This window comes from Myxocyprinus asiaticus, chromosome 17, assembly GCF_019703515.2.
Source record: "Myxocyprinus asiaticus isolate MX2 ecotype Aquarium Trade chromosome 17, UBuf_Myxa_2, whole genome shotgun sequence".
Lineage (NCBI taxonomy): Eukaryota > Metazoa > Chordata > Actinopteri > Cypriniformes > Catostomidae > Myxocyprinus > Myxocyprinus asiaticus.
The window spans coordinates 35,559,226-35,576,090 of record NC_059360.1 but is presented as its reverse complement, the minus strand read 5'-3'; the positions used below and the strand labels follow the sequence as shown (position 1 = coordinate 35,576,090).

The 16,865-nt window shown below is 41.5% G+C and overlaps 1 protein-coding gene across 1 annotated transcript in view; it reads right to left on the bottom strand.

Annotated features, from left to right (window-relative positions):
• sorcs3b (sortilin related VPS10 domain containing receptor 3b) overlaps positions 1–16,865 on the bottom strand; it is a 139,419-nt gene that overhangs the window by 27,334 nt on the left and 95,220 nt on the right. The window contains exons 11-15 of the mRNA XM_051722107.1: positions 11,905–12,007; positions 10,305–10,381; positions 8,630–8,721; positions 1,460–1,567; positions 884–1,001 (exon numbers count right to left, since the gene is read on the bottom strand). Coding sequence (XP_051578067.1) covers positions 884–1,001; positions 1,460–1,567; positions 8,630–8,721; positions 10,305–10,381; positions 11,905–12,007 — 498 coding nt within the window. The remainder of the gene's footprint in view (positions 1–883; positions 1,002–1,459; positions 1,568–8,629; positions 8,722–10,304; positions 10,382–11,904; positions 12,008–16,865) is intronic.

Below are 16,865 nucleotides of genomic sequence, written 5' to 3'. Positions count from 1 at the left end.
GTATACTGTATCCATATAGTAACCATGGTTTTACTTATAGATTAACCATGGTAATTCTTGTGGTTACTATGGTTTTACTACAAATACCATGGTATTTGTGGTAAAACCATATTAACCACAAAAGTATGATTTTTATAACCATAGTTTTCATTTTCCTGTATTATTACTATGGTTTTACTACAAATATCAAGGTTAAAATATGGCTACTACAGTATAACCATGGTAAATTTATTATGAGTGCATGCAAAACTATTGTGAGGGCAAGCAAAACTTATTGCAAGGGAACGCAAACTATTGCGAGGGAACACAAAACTTACTGAGATGGCACAAAAAATATATATATATATCAATTCCCACCCTGTCCTCTAAGGGGCTTCGTACTATTCACTTACATTATGGCGAATAAATTCTATGCAGACTTTTTTAAATTTCAACTTCTGTGTTCCATGGAAGAAAGTCATACAGGTTTAAGGTGATATAACTCTCTCTCCATTTTTGGGTGAACTATTCCTTTAAGGGTTAGGGTTAGGAAACAATAGCTTGCAAGAATTTTGAAAAGCATATTTTGCTTCCTAGGCAACAGATTTGACCTGCAAAAGATGCTGACTCTGAAGCTCAGTAAAAACAAGTGAGAGTAAAGGCTGATGGACAACATGTCACCAATACAAAGTGCTGAGGACTGTTTCAAAAATCCATTACCACTCCATTAATTTCCATCCTGCCTGGACATGTTACCCCAGAGGTGAAAATAATCTCTCATACTGCCCTAAGTACTAGTGAATTCAGTACTAAAAGAAACTCATGTTTAATGTTGAGTGAGCGAATTAGTTATTTACCATTGAGACTGCAAAATAAGGCATGCTGATAAATGTAAGGTGACAACCTTGTTATGCAGGTGCCATGTCTGGAAGTCTCCGTCAGTGCATTTCCGCCCAAACAAGGATCTGTAGTCAATCTTTATCAGCTGCCAGTCGGAGTGGTAACTAAAGTGTCCGAAGAATCTATGAGGACATATATGCCTAGAGTAAAACTGGATCTATTATTTTTATATTCTTTGCAGTTGTTAATCGACCAAAACGACTTGTAAAGAAAGTACAAGTCGTTTTTTTTTGTAAAAAAAAAAATATTTTGAGTGCTTAAATCTGTAAAGGACTAATACGAAAGACATGTCAATGTAACTGCAATGCTATTAGTAGAAGTGAAGGGTTAAAGGGATAGTTCTAAAGGGATAGAAAGAATTTTCATTTTTGGGTGTACTATCCTGTTAAGCTTGCAGATGTGCAGGATCATAGACAGACATGCAGAGCTTAGATTTAGTCATTTTGAGTCATGCAGAGATCTAAATTGATAGCAACGATGTCAGTGAGTGAAGGTTCATTACTGACACCTACTGAACCAATGAGATTAGTGTGGCTGAGTAGATGAGGTGCAGACCGAAGGTGTGTGTGAGCTTTCTTACGTAATGATGTAATTTTCAGTCTCTGGAGTCATCAAAACCCCGTCAACAAATAGGGGAGTAGACGAAAAACTGAGTCTACTCCATTGTCGCCCTTCATCCAAACTAATCCTACACACACACATACACAAATAACATAATTTTTTTGGTGAAGTACATTAGGTATATGTTCTTATTCATATACAATGCACATTTGACAAATACATACACAAACATAAAAGATGCAGCTGTTCAATCGTCTGAGAATACTTTGTGGCTCTACAAGCAACATTTCGAAGTCACTGTATTAACATTTAATATGGGCTACATCTGAATAATTAAATTAAAATCAAATCTAATATATGCTCATTAAAAAATATCAAGACAAAATTATACACCATACACCACATCTGCTTACATTACACACTAGTCATTAATAGTAATGTAAAATGCATATTATTTTTGTCATTGCACATTGAGTCCATTTTGCATCTGTTTATTGTATGTTCTTTTGTGGTTCATTGTGCTTCAGTTCATCATTTTTTTCTTCGTTCTTGTTGGTGGCAGGGCTCAACGCTAAGGATTTTTTCTACTGGCCTGGTCGGGCCAGTGGTTCAGATTTTTGCTGGCCCTGTCAACATTTTCACTGGCCCAAAAACAAAAATTAAAAAATAGCTTTTTTTACCATCATGGCTTAAATTTTTTTGTCCGAAGCTAAATATTTTTTATATATATTAAATTTTTAAAACAATTTCCCCCCAAATTTTATCACATTTATAATTTGCAAGATATGATTTATGCCTTATGCAACCCCTTATAAGTGCTTTACAGATATACAGTACATTCATAAATGCATCATATTAACCTCAGACATCCTGATATTTACATATTTGTTTTTAAGCAAATAGTTTTGAGTTCTGTTGAGCAAATTATGGGTTTTCGGTCACCTGTTTAGTCATGCTGTCAACTTTTGGGCCATGTGTAGTGTTTTCACACTCAATCAAAGATTTTGTGACCAAGTTAAAGATTTGATTGTTTGCTTAATGTAATAAACATATGAATCCATGAGAGAGGAGACCATACTACTAAATCAATTGTGACTTTTAATATACAGTAGGTAGATATTAGTACTAATCTATGAATTAAAAATATGGATATAAACATGAAATTAGACATCCCAAACAAACCAACACTGACTGATACACAAAGCACAGAAAGATAATACCTGTACAGTCCAGAAATGAGAAATGTAACAGGTGTGTTATGATGATGATATGAAGTAGGCTAGACTGTTTTAAATGAACAGCTCTGAAAATAATAATAGCCATAGTGATTTTGCTTCTTTTCATTTTACACGCCATTTGCATCTCAAATTAATGTTTACGTTTTGAAACATTGCCTAATTAAATGTTTACTTGCATTTTGGACACTGTGCAGCTCCTATTTCCAGCCATGTGCATAACCAGGGTTTTAAAAAAAGGTTTATTACTTTTCATTCAGTGCTTCATCTCTAAAGGCAAAATAATGAGAAATGCGTTTTGTTTTTTTTAATATACAGTGCATCCGGAAAGTATTCACAGCACATTTTGTTATGTTACAGCCTTATTCCAAAATGGATTAAATTCATTATTTTCCTCAAAATTCTACAAACAATACCCCATAATGACAACGTGAAATAAGTTTGTTTTAAATCTTTGCAAATTTATTAAAAATAAAAAATGAAAAAAATCACATGTACATAAGTATTCACAGCCTTTGCCATGACACGCAAAATTGAGCTCAGGTGCATCCTGTTTCCACTGATCATCCTTGAGATGTTTCTACGACTTGATTGGAGTCCACCTGTGGTAAATTCAGTTGATTGGACACGATTTGGAAAGGCACACACCTGTCTATATAAGGTCCCACAGTTAACAGTGCATGTCAGAGCACAAACCAAGCCATGAAGTCCAAGTAATTGTCTGTAGACCTCCGAGACAGGATTGTATCGAGGCACAGATCTGGGGAAGGGTACAGAAAAATTTCTGCAGCATTGAAAGTCCCAATGAGCACAGTGGCCTCCATCATCTGTAAATGGAATAAGTTTGGAACCACTAGGACTCTTCCTAGAGCTGGCCGCCTGGCCAAACTGAGCGATCGGGGGAGAAGGGCCTTAGTCAGGGAGGTGACCAAGAACCCGATAGTCACCCTGACAGAGCTCCAGCGTTTCTCTGTGGAGAGAGGAGAACCTTCCAGAAGAACAACCATATCTGCAGCACTCCACCAATCAGGCCTGTATGGTAGAGTGGCCAGACGGAAGCCACTCCTCAGTAAAAGGCACATGACAACCCGCCTGGAGTTTGCCAAAAGGCACCTGAAGGACTCTCAGACCATGAGAAACAAAGATTGAACTCTTTGGCCTGAATGGCAAGCATCATGTCTGGAGGAAACCAGGCACCACTCATCACCTGGCCAATACCATCCCTAAAGTGAAGCATGGTGGTGGCAGCATCATGCTGTGGGGATGTTTTTCAGCGGCAGGAACTGAGAGACTAGTCAGGATCGAGGGAAAGATGAATGCAGCAATGTACAGAGACATCCTCGATGAAAACCTGCTCCAGAGCCCTCTGGACCTCAGACTGGGGTGAAGGTTCATCTTCCAACAGGACAACGACCCTAAGCACACAGCCAAGACAACAAAGGAGTGGCTCCGGGACAACTCTGTGAATGTCTTTGAGTGGCCCAGCCAGAGCCCAGACTTGAACCCGATTGAACATCTCTGGAGCGATCTGAAAATGGCTGTGCACCGACGCTCCCCATCCAAACTGATGGAGCTTGAGAGGTCCTGCAAAGAAGAATGGGAGAAACTGCCCAAAAATAGGTGTGCCAAGCTTGTAGCATCATACTCAAAAAGACTTGAGGCTGTAATTGGTGCCAAAGGTGCTTCAACAAAGTACTGAGCAAAGGCTGTGAATATTAAGGAACATGTGATTTTTTTTCGTTTTTATTTTTAATAAATTTGCAAAGATTTCAAACAAACTTCTTTCACGTTGTCATTATGGGGTAGTGTTTGTTGAATTTTGAGGAAAATAATGAATTTAATCCATTTTGGAATAAGGCTGTAACATAACAAAATGTGGAAAAAGTGAAGCGCTGTGAATACTTTCCGGATGCACTGTATATATATATACTGTGGGTACAATACTGTCCATTTACCGAAATTCATGAAGTGGTTTCTTTTTCCTGCAATTTTCTACACAATAGAGTTTTATAAATTAGGTTCGGGAGGAGCAAGGTAATTTAATCTGACCAGTCACATCACCAGAGTAAGTGTATATAAACAGCTGCTTACCTCTACATGGCATCGAGTCTTCCGGCATTTGGCCCCACCCATTGCCCATGAACAGATCCATGCAAGTGACTCGGATCATCGGATGCAACTTCTCTGCAAAGCATTTGCCTTCACCAGAACAGCTCTTCCGTCCAAACTATCTCGTCATTCAACAGAAGCTGCCACAGCAGCTCGTTTGCTTTTTGAGTATTGACCGCAACCACGTTAAGCCTGCAGATCCAGCCACTCGCAGCTTCGAGCGAGCTCAGTAAAATTCAGCATAAACTTTCTCACATGAATGGCATGCTCTCCCATTGAACACTATGCGGTCCCGCATCCGAGGATTCAGCCCATTCATATCACAAATACCATGCAAGCACGTATCATGACATTGCCTCAAATATGTTCCAGACGCCTTAGTTTTTCCACAGAACCTATTCTCTCTGCCAACATCCAACCCCCTACCCTCTACCATTTCCTATCCATGGGCCACTAGAGTGGATTCCCATGTGAGGCTGCCTCCGCTGGAGAACCCTGCTCCAGACCCATTCCCCTCTTCACTTTATCCCCCTCCCTTCTATCATTTCAATCTTTCCTACTCCAGAACCTTTCCCTGTTCGAGGCTGCCTCAGCAAGCGAACTTCATCCCAAATCCCTCGAGGATTCATCCCGTTCATCCTACCACCAAAGGTCGTGCAGGCCCATGCCTGTAGATCCAGCCGCTCGCAGCTTCGAGCGAGCTCAGTAAAATTTTCCATAAACATTCTCACACGAATGGCATGCTCTCCCATTGAACACTGTGTGGTCCCGCACCCGAGGATTCAGCCCGTTCATATCACAAATACCATGCAAGCATGTATCCTGACATTGCCTCAAATATGTTCCAGACGCCTTAGTTTTTCCACGCAACCTATTCTCTGCCAATATCCAACCCCCTACCCCTTCCTATCCATGGGCCACTAGAGCGAATTCCCATGTGAGGTTGCCTCCGCTGAAGAACCCCGCTCCAGACCCATTCCCCTCTTCACTTTATCCCCCTCCCTTCTACCATTTCAATCTTTCCTACTCCAGAACCGTTCCCTGTGCGAGGCTGCCTCTGCAAGCGAACTTCGTCCCAAATCCCTCCTCAGCTAACCATAATTAAAGCAGAACACATTACAGCTCAAAAAAACACATTGCTGACTCTTCTCATTTTTTCTTGCAGAGATCCAGAGCCTTGGCCCTTGAAGCGAACCCGACACCAACCCCCAGTTCCTCCCCATTCGGAACTGAAATTCCTAGAAATCACCCTCTCCTACTCCTTCTCCACACCCCTCAGGACCAAGCCATTTCCTCCCGAACCCTACAAACATATCGGACAGATTGGAAATGCTTCAAAGATTTCCACCTAAATTACAATCTGCCATTTCTCGATTTTTCTCTCCTCTCCATATCCTCCTTTGCCTCACAACTCAACAAAACCAAAAACCTTCACCCCGGTACTATTAAACGGTACCTAAACGGCATCCATTTCTTCCACAAATTCATGTTTGGAAAGAATTCCCCCATAATAAGCCATTCCCAGATCTCACTCCTCGTCAAGGGCATTCACAATCCCAACCCACCAGAACCGATACTAGGCTACCCCTCACCATCGACCTGCTCATCCGATGTCAAAATACCCTCCATCAAGGCTACATATCTCCAAACACCTCAAAAACACTAGACGCAATGTTCATCCCCGCCTTCTTCGGCTTCATCCGATGTTCAGAACTCACTGCCAAGGCAAAATGTTACCCAAGAATCCATCCCACCAATTTGGACCTCCATATCATAGACCACAAGACAATCAGATACCTTATCAAACAGAGTAAAACAGATCAGACCAAAAGAGGGCATCCAATTTTCATTTTCAACCTGCCCACTCCCATCCAGCCCTTTCAATCATTAGCGCTTTACCTCCACTACAGAGGTACACAATCCAAAAACCCTCTCGACCCACTCTTCGTAGACAACAAAAACCAACCCGATTCTGGTTCCAAAAACATCCCACTACACTCAAGTCTATCTTCTTTGGCACATCTGCCCATCTCACACAAGATAAGCAAGCAACTTCCCTCACCCCCCTCAACTCGTTTTTACATTCCTTTGAGGGGCACAAGAGACTACGCAACATATTTCATCTTGTCTCAAACACCAGGATCCGTAGACAACAGCTTGCTGTCCCGTTTTGCTGCCATCTTTTGGGGGGCATTCGAGCACAGGTCAAGCCTCGAGCCCTTCGCCCAGGACAGCAAGCCACACACATTTACACTATCCTCTAAGCAGGATTACATTAACTTGCGAACTACTGAATTGGTAATTGATACTGCTTAGATACTTGGTGAATACCAAGGACAGTTCTAGGAGAGTGCGCTGTGTCCGCACGCTCTTGTGCATTCACGTGACTGTGCCTTGGAGCATCTAGTATATTATGCACTTGCGGGTCTTTGCACACTAAATATAATTGTGTTCACGCATCTCTGAGTGCTCGGTTACAAGGCTTTGTTTGCTCCGTGTAATTTTTGCGCTCTCTCGCTTGTTAGCTGCTTGCACTAATGTTAGAAATGCAGCACTGGCCTGACCGGGCACATTAAAGTTCTAGCAACTGGCCCGAATCTCTCTCATACTGGCCCTTGGCCATACTTATTTTCAAGCCCTGTGATGGTGTGTCTTTGTTCTTTAACCCTGCTCTGATTGTGACCAGGTAATTCTTCTGTTTATTAATTTATTCTCGTGCATTTATAGCCCTCATGTTTGCCCTGTTCTTTAATAAGTTTTGTATGTTTACCCTGACCTTTTTTGGGTAGTCATAAAATCATGTTTTTAGGGGCGCCACATTTAGATTTAGCTAATTTTCTGTTACTCGTTCATTTAAAAACTGCAATTGGGTTCACATCTGTCTTGCCTTGCTGAGACATTTATAACATTTAGTGTGTACAATTAAGTATGTAATGCACTCTTTACAAGGTTAATATGGTAAACACTGCAAATACATATGGGTACCTTGGCATTTAAATTATCTTCACTATTCATCACTTCATACTATTTTAAACCTTGCTGTTCTCCACTTATTGTTTATGACAGAAGTAACAGTCTCTCCATATATATATTTATATATATATATATATATATATATATATATATATATATTTTTTTTTTTTTTTTTCATTCAGAAAGGAAATTCATCTTTGTTTTCTAGTTTGGTGTTTCTGTTAGTGCAGATATGGGTCAAAGTCACCAGGGTTGATGGTTGAACACACTCACAAAGATCTGACTTCTGTTCCAACATCAACAACCCACAGAATGATACAAATTATCTTCTGCAGTCTAACTGATCCTGACACTGTTTCAGTGCTTAGCACATCAAAGCCGTGTATGTGACATGGCTGGAACAACATGTGAATAGAAACCCACTGATCCCACCTCTGCTTCAAACCTTAACCCCACAACATGAGCATAAAAGCTCTGGCAAAACAGCCACCTGAACAACAAAGCCATGACAGGCACTTTCCGCTGAAAGGATTCCAAATGTTTGATATGATAAGACCTATTGCTTGCTGTTTATATCTGCCAGTTCCCATCTCAAAGTTTCAGCAAATGAAAACTACTTTGTTTGAATGTACAATATCTGAAAAGTTAGAGATGAACTATGATGAACTTAAAAAAATAAATAAAAAAAAAACCCTGTATAATCTGTCTTGTGTTTAACCAAGTATTATAATATACACAAATTAAGATTAATACTGTGATAAAATGACAATAAATGGTTTACAATTTATAAAGGCAGTCTAATCAGTCTAAATGTACAGTATGTGTTTGTGTGACAGAGAGTGTGTATATGCTTGTGATTTTGTGTCTCTTACCATAAATGGCGAGTCGGCACTGCTGATTGTGTAACAGCTAATAAAGCCCCTCCGTGGTCCAAAAACCACACACTGTGCTCCTCTTCAAATATCTAAAGACACATATCTGTAAGATACTTCAGCAAGCTCTCTATTTGTGTTTCTCACATTTCTGTTAGTTTCAGTTAGAGTGTGACCAAGGACAATAAGATTTTGTAATAATTTGCCTATATAGTAATTCCTGAAATGTAATTTCTATGCCATTAGCATCACCAAATGGAATTACAAAAATATTGAATGTTTTCAAACAGGTTTCACGAACACTCCTTCCGTCCTGCCATTGGTTGAGCCAATGTTGTTGTATCAGGTTGGTCAGGATACTCAAATAAGCAGGGCAATGTTTTAATAGCACCAAAGAGCTACAGTGTGTACACTTTTTATGGAAATCAACCTACAAATAACTTTGTAAATAACTTTTTTTCGACGTTGTGTCGATGTAGTGACACTAGGGGTCACTCTTGCGAGCCCGAAACACCTCTGGTCTTTGATAAAAGGTCAATGAAAATTGCCGAGTGGTATTTGCATACCACTCCCCCGAACATACGGGTATGAAAGGAGCTGGTATGCAACCACTCATTCAGATTTTCTCTTCTTTTACTGCTGGGAAAACCCCATGCGACGTATATCTTCCGCTAATTCATTTCCCTGTTGGTAAACTGCATCTTCCTTGGGCAGAGGCCCCTCTGCCCCAGTCACCATGTTTGTAGAAACTCCTCCCCCGTAGGGTAGGACCTACCATGGGACTTCTCCATATGACATACTTCCGACAAAGCTCGGCAAGGCCATGTGACATATTTCCACTCAAAATACCCCCCCCCTCTCTGGGCGGTGTCTTCCCCTTGGGCGGGACACCCCCCCCGACATATAGCTGGTGGCCCAGTCGGTTAACAAATTTCACTCTTTTTTTGGGGAGAGAAAAAAAAGAGAGGATAAGAGGCCACAATTGGGCTAGCCTGTCTCTATCTTTTGGGCAGTCGACTTGTCCCCGAAGGGCCGTTCGACACTCATAACAGCATTGGGGGAGGTTACGTGTCGACCTGGTGCGCTGGCTACGAGACACACAGTGGTCTGCCCGTCACATGCCGCCAGTTCACGTAACACAGTTCAGCCAGTTGTGGCGTTTCGTATAGGGACCCCTAGTGTCACTACATCGACACAACGTCGAGTGAGTGACAGATAGGGAACGTCCTGGTTACTTGCGTAACCTCCATTCCCTGATGGAGGGAACGAGACTTTGTGTCCCTCCTGCCACAACGCTGGACTACCCGCCGAAATGGCCAGGACCTTGTCTCGGCTCCTCAGCACAAAACCTGAATGAGTGGTTGCATACCAGCTCCTTTTATACCCGTATGTTCGGGGTAGTGGTATGCAAATACCACTCGCCAATTTTCATTGGCCTTTTATCAAAGACCAGAGGTGTTTCGGGCTCCCAAGAGTGATCCCTAGTGTCACTACATCGACACAACGTCTTGTTCCCTCCATCAGGGAATGGAGGTTACGCAAGTAACCAGGACGTTTTCTCTGTATATTAAGCTATGATAGAAGTATTTTGATATCGAAACAAATCACACACTTCAGGTTTAAGGCTACATTACACATACTCAGGGGAGTGATGCTGAGCAGGTGAGTGGTTTACCTGTCTCCAGGTGTTGCCAGCATCAGAGGAAATGAACATTCCTGTATTAGAGAAAGACAGCTCTGGCCCAATGTTACCTAAGAGGAAAAAAATTATAAATGGATTATTTTTAACTATATGCGAGAGGACATTTAATTAAATTGCAGTAGATTTAATGTAAATAGTATAGAATAGAAAAGCTACAGGTACAGTCAAGTCATTTTTATTTGTATAGCGCTTTTCACACACATTGTTGCAAAGCAGGTTTACAGAAAATCATGTTTTAACAGAAAATGAAACTGTAATATCTACAAAGTCTTAGAGTCATCACTGTATAATTGTAAATTGTGTATAAAAATAAATAATTAAATAGTTAAATACTAATTGCATTTAGAACCCCAGTGAGCAAGTCGAAGTTGACTGTGGCAAGGAACACAAAACTCCATAAGATGTTGGTCAATGGAGGAAAGTAACCTTGGGAGAAACCAGGCTCACTGTGGGGTCCAGTTCCACTCTGGCTAAACAGCATGAATATAATGCAAATAATAATATTATTTGTGTGCAGTGCAAGTCATGGTTTAAAACTGGTAAACTACAGGTTAAATAGAATTTTAGCAGAAAAGGGAAAAAGGTCCATGGACTTATGCACTCACACACACACATACACACACACACACACACACACACACACACACACACACACATGTTGGTGCGGCTATCCTTATGAGGACTCTCCATAGACATACAATCTATAGATTCTATCTCCTAACCCTACCCCTAAACCTCACAGAAAACTTTCTGCATTTTTACTTTCTGCATGTTTTTTAAGCGATTTGAATTATGGGGACACTAGAAATGTCCTCATAAATCACATTTATAGCATAATACCCTTGTAATTACTAGTTTGTAACCTAAAAGAATTTCCTCATAAACCACCCAAACCCGCCACACACACACACACACACACACACACACACACACACACAAACCTATAATATTGAGTCTATTATCTATGATCTATAATTCCCAGGGAACATTATCTGGTGGTGTTGGTGTCAGGTAGGCCTGAGTTCTCATATAGCCCATACCCACCATGATGTTTGATGAGGAACATTTGGTAAAGCTAATGTCAGTAAAAAAAAAAAACATGTTTTTAAAATTTCGTATTTATACATTCTGAGCATGTGAAAGTGATTGTGGAACAGATGTCGGACATGACAGGCAATTATGAATGTGGAAGACACCGGCCATATTTTTTTTTGTGCTGTGCATGGCTAACTTTCTGAGCGTGCATCTATCTAGGCTCATACAGGAAGCCATTTGGGTTTGAGTTCTGAAGAAACTTTATAATGAGCCTGACAAGCAAAAGAACAGTGCAATGAGTTTTTGTTCGAACCATGCCAACCAGAACTGTGCAGCCAAAAACAGAGGGATGTAACAAGCCATGATGTGACCACTCAAAATTTGTATGCATTTAAAGCATGCATATTTAAACCCACTCATCACCCTAATTCATCAATAACTCCCGAGGGACCGTACTTGTGAAGGCACAAGCATAAAAAACAATAAATGAACTGGCACAGTTACACACACACACACACACACACACACACACACACACCTGTGGCCACTATAATCCCTGGAGCGGACTGTTTGGTGGAGATAGTGTCAGGTGTGTAGGGGTTTTCAGACATCTGCAGGTGAAGGTGCAAGGAGCACAATGGCTGAAAATTAGAACATAATATGGTATAAAATTTTGTGACAATACATTAACATTTATCTACATAATCTCACCTGACTCAACAGACTACAGCATCAGCTTTCAAAAGCAGTGCAAATTAATTTGTTTCAGATTCTCTGCTGCTTCTGTCCGTATTTTTAGTACCCCTTACAATTAGCGTGACCCAGTTCTTACGGAAACTTGCAAAATCAAATCTTGATTTTAGAGTTCATGCAAAACTTCATAATTTATGTGATTTAAGGGTATTGTAATTCAGTGTAAGGGCTTGAGATAAGTTTTTCTATACACAATGTCTATCATAAATCAGTACAGTCAAAAATACAAATCAACCACAATCAAAACTAATTGTTATGCAACATCTAGGAGCTTAAGAATCAACAAACCATTGTTCTCACTAGATGGCTGTGTGTACATGTAACTAAATTCTTTTACCAGCCTTTGTTTAAAGTTTGGTAATAAATCCCAAAATACCCAAAGCACGATGATTGGAAAAAACTTGTTTCATCTCTTCCTTCTAAAGGATGACAACACATGTGAAAACACTGAGCTCACTGTCTGTCTGTGCAGCAGAAATAAAAGCAATTAAGATTTTCTGAGATCTACTGATAAATGAACTCCAGTTGTTCAATTTAATTGAAATCACCAATCTTCCAGAACAGTGTAAAACATCAGTGAAAGTCATTATAAAGATTCAGAGAAGGTAGTGTGTCTTAATCAAACCATCAGAGAGCACTGAATTCAGAGCTATTGTTCTGTTTTATTCCTACTGACCACCAGAGGCAGTGTTAAACACTAGTGGATTATCACTGCGCTAGCCACATAGGTAGAGAAAATATACCAACAAAGTCATGTGATGACGTGGGCTGAGCTCGGAGTATTATACACCGTAATAGCTCAGCACTCCGCCTCTATCGCTTTCTCGCCTGTTAGAGATACAGTGGTGTGAAAAAGTGTTTGCCCCCTTCCTGATTTCTTATTTTTTTGCATGTTTGTCACACTTAAATGTTTCAGATCATCAAACAAGTTTAAATATTAGTCAAATATAACACAAGTAAACACAAAATGCAGTTTTTAAATGAAGGTTGTTATTATTAAGGGAAAACAAAATCCAAACCTACATGGCCCTGTGTGAAAAAGTGATTGCCCCCTAAACCTAATAACTGGTTGGGCCACCCTTAGCAGCAACAGCTGCAATCAAGCGTTTGCGATAACTTGCAATGAGTCTTTTACAGCGCTGTGGAGGAATTTTGGCCCACTCATCTTTGCAGAATTGTTGTAATTCAGCCACATTGGAGGGTTTTCGAGCATGAACTGCCTTTTTAAGGTCATGCCACAGCATCTCAATAGGATTCAGGTCAGGACTTTGACTAGGCCACTCCAAAGTCTTCATTTTGTTTTTCTTCAGCCATTCAGAGGTGGACTTGCTGGTGTGTTTTGGATCATTGTCCTGCTGCAGAACCCAAGTTCGCTTCAGCTTGAGGTCACGAACAGATGGCCGGACATTCTCCTTCAGGATTTTTTGGTAGACAGCAGAAATCATGGTTCCACAGCAAGTCTTCCAGGTCCTGAAGCAGCAAAACAGCCCCAGACCATCACACTACCACCACCATATTTTACTGTTGGTATGATGTTCTTTTTCTGAAATGCGGTGTTACTTTTACGCCAGATGTAATGGGACACACACCTTCCAAAAAGTTCAACTTTTGTCTCGTCAGTCCACAGAGTATTTTCCCAAAAGTCTTGGGGATCATCAAGATGTTTTCTGGCAAAAATGAGACGAGCCTTAATGTTCTTTTTGCTCAGCAGTGGTTTTCGTCTTAAAACTCTGCCATGCAGGCCATTTTTGACCAGTCTCTTTCTTATGGTGGAGTCATGAACACTGACCTTAACTGAGCCAAGTGAGGCCTGCAGTTCTTTGGATGTTGTTGTGGGGTCTTTTGTGACCTCTTGGATGAATCGTCACTGCGCTTTTGGGGTAATTTTGGTCAGCCGGCCACTCCTGGGAAGGTTCACCACTGTTCCATGTTTTCGCCATTTGTGGATAATGGCTCTCACTGTGGTTCTCTGGTGTCCCAAAGCTTTAGAAATGGCTTTATAACCTTTTCCAGGCTGATAGATCTCAATTACTTTCTTTCTCATTTGTTCCTGAATTTCTTTGGATCTCCGCATGATGTCTAGCTTTTGAAGATCTTTTGGTCTACTTCACTTTGTCAGGCAGGTCCTATTTAAGTGATTTCTTGATTGAGAACAGGTGTGGCAGTAATCAGGCCTGGGTGTGGCTAGAGAAATTGAACTCAGGTGTGATAAACCACAGTTAAGTTATGTTTTAACAGGTGGGGCAAACACTTTTTCACACAGGGCCATATAGGTTTGGATTTTGTTTTCCCTTAATAATAACAACCTTCATTTAAAAACTGCATTTTTTGTTTACTTGTGTTATCTTTGTCTAATATTTAAACTTGTTTGATGATCTGAAACATTTAAGTGTGACAAACATGCAAAAAAATAAGAAATCAGGAAGGGGGCAAACACTTTTTCACACCACTGTAGGTTGTTTTCTCCGGAGGCTATTCACGCCATCAAGTGCAGCTTACTAGTGCAGCAAAGTATCGTCCTTGCAAGCTGTGACAGCGTGCTTTCCACCATTCGACAGATTGGATTTTCATTACTGAATTGTTTTTGTTTGGTGAGTTTTTTACATCTTTCTGTTCGTTGGTAACACTTTGTGCCTCACAGTGCTATCCGGTGGCTGGTGTTAACCGTGCTGATAGTTAGTGGTTCCCCCGCTGTAAGGTTTTTTTGTTGTGTTTTTGCCAAACTTTGATACACTGTGCCTTACGATAATATCCGACGGCTGGTTATTGGATACTTTGTTTATATCAACCCAACATTTCCCTGGTCTTTTGTCCCTATTTATAGCCTTTCGATCCAATCCGAAGATGTTCATTGCCGATGTGATCATGGCTCACAATGCTATTGCTACCAGTTTTCTGCCGACATGTAGACTGTGTCCAAATGTGCTTCTCCATGACAATGGACAGGATGTTTGCCAGTCCTGTTTGGGAATTCAGCATCTGAGAGATGCTCTCACTGACCCATGTCTGCACTGTAGCCTTTTGCCTATGTCAGAGAGAAGGCTTCGTCTTGCCGAACTGGATCGTAATTCGACGGTTAATCTTGTGCAGCTGGAGCAAGCCCCCCAAACTCAGAAATGGTGTGCTTTGGCAGCGGCAGACGCCCCCCCCAGCAAGGAAAAAGACTAATGCTAAAAGCAACAGTATGGAGGACACTTATCTCTCTAAGACATTGATGTTCTCTCTTCAAAGATGGCAGAGCTAAAGCGCCTTCTTCAATCACTTCAGCCAGTGGTACCTGCCCCAACTGCTACATTGACATGGGAGGAAGAGGACATTTCAAATCCGGGAACTGGGGAGGAACCGCTTGACTCTTCCTATCTCGCACATCATTCAGACATGGATGTTCTCTTTACGAGTGCCTCCAACTCCCATTTTCATGATCAGGTGGAACTGAATGATGATGTGGTGCAACCTTCCCCCCAGGATGTTTTTACTGGTTTTCCGGTAGCTGGGTTAGGGAATGTGGCTGATGGGAATGTTAACTGCTGCCACAGCAGTAATTCCATTGGGTTTACTCCACCTCAGACCACTTCAGCAGTTTAGGGTTGAATCCTACCACACATCGTCATTGGTTGATTGCCATTTCTCACCATTGCATTCGTGTGCAGAGGTGCCGGAGTCAGTTGGAATTCCTGACAGTGGGGGTGCCCCTAGCTGTCATTCCCTCTCGCCGGGAAGTAATTGCGACCGACACCTCCCTCATTGAGAGTGGTTCATACTCCAGGCTTAAACAATCAGATAGCAGATGCTCTCTCCAGAAATGGACTACATTCGGGGGAATGGAGACTTCATCCAGATGTAGTACAGAAAATCTGGAACCGGTTTGAAAGGGCAGAGGAGGATCTTTTTGCATCAGAGAGGACCACTCACTGTTGCTTATGGTTCACAAGGACAGGAGCATCCAGCCCCTTGGGTCAGGATGTACTGTCTCATGAATGGCCGAATTGCCTACTACATGCTTTTCCCCCATTCCACTATTGTGGGAAACTTTGCACAGAATCAACATATCACAACACAGGGTTCTTCTGGTGTCACCATGGTGGCCGGCCAGGCCTTGGTTTCCTCTGCTTCTGAAGCTCTTGGCGGGCACTCCATGGCAGCTTCCTCTCAGGAGGGACCTAATCTCAGATGGGAAGCTGCATTTGGCACCTAGATCCAGCACGCCTGCAGCTTTGGGTGTGGCCTCTAAGTTTAATCCTCTTTTAGAGAACTGCGATTTGGCAGTTATTCACACTATTTGTAGTGCTAGAGCTGCTTCCATATGGCAGCTCTATGCTGCACATTGGAACCTTTACTCTGCATGGTGCAAGGTGCGTGGGGTTGATCCTTGGAAGTGTGATGTTCCAAGGTTTTTGAGTTTTATCCAACATCTTTTGGATGATGGCAAGGCAGCCTCCACACTGAAAGTGTATGTTGCTGCCATTTCTGCATACCATGCTCCAGTGGATGGTTCTACTCTTGGCTCTCATGGTCTTGTCTGCAGTTTTTTGAAAGGTGCGAGACGTCTTAGGCCAGCTTACAATCACCATTTTCCTGTGTGGGATTTGCCACTTTTCCTTACATTTTTGTGCTTCTCCCCATTTGAGCCTTTACAGAGTGCTGATCTTAAATGGGCATCCTTGAAGACTGCTTTTTGCTGGCTATTGCTTCTGCTATAGTGAGTGGTGGTGGTGTAGTGGGCTAAAGCACATAACTGGTAATTAG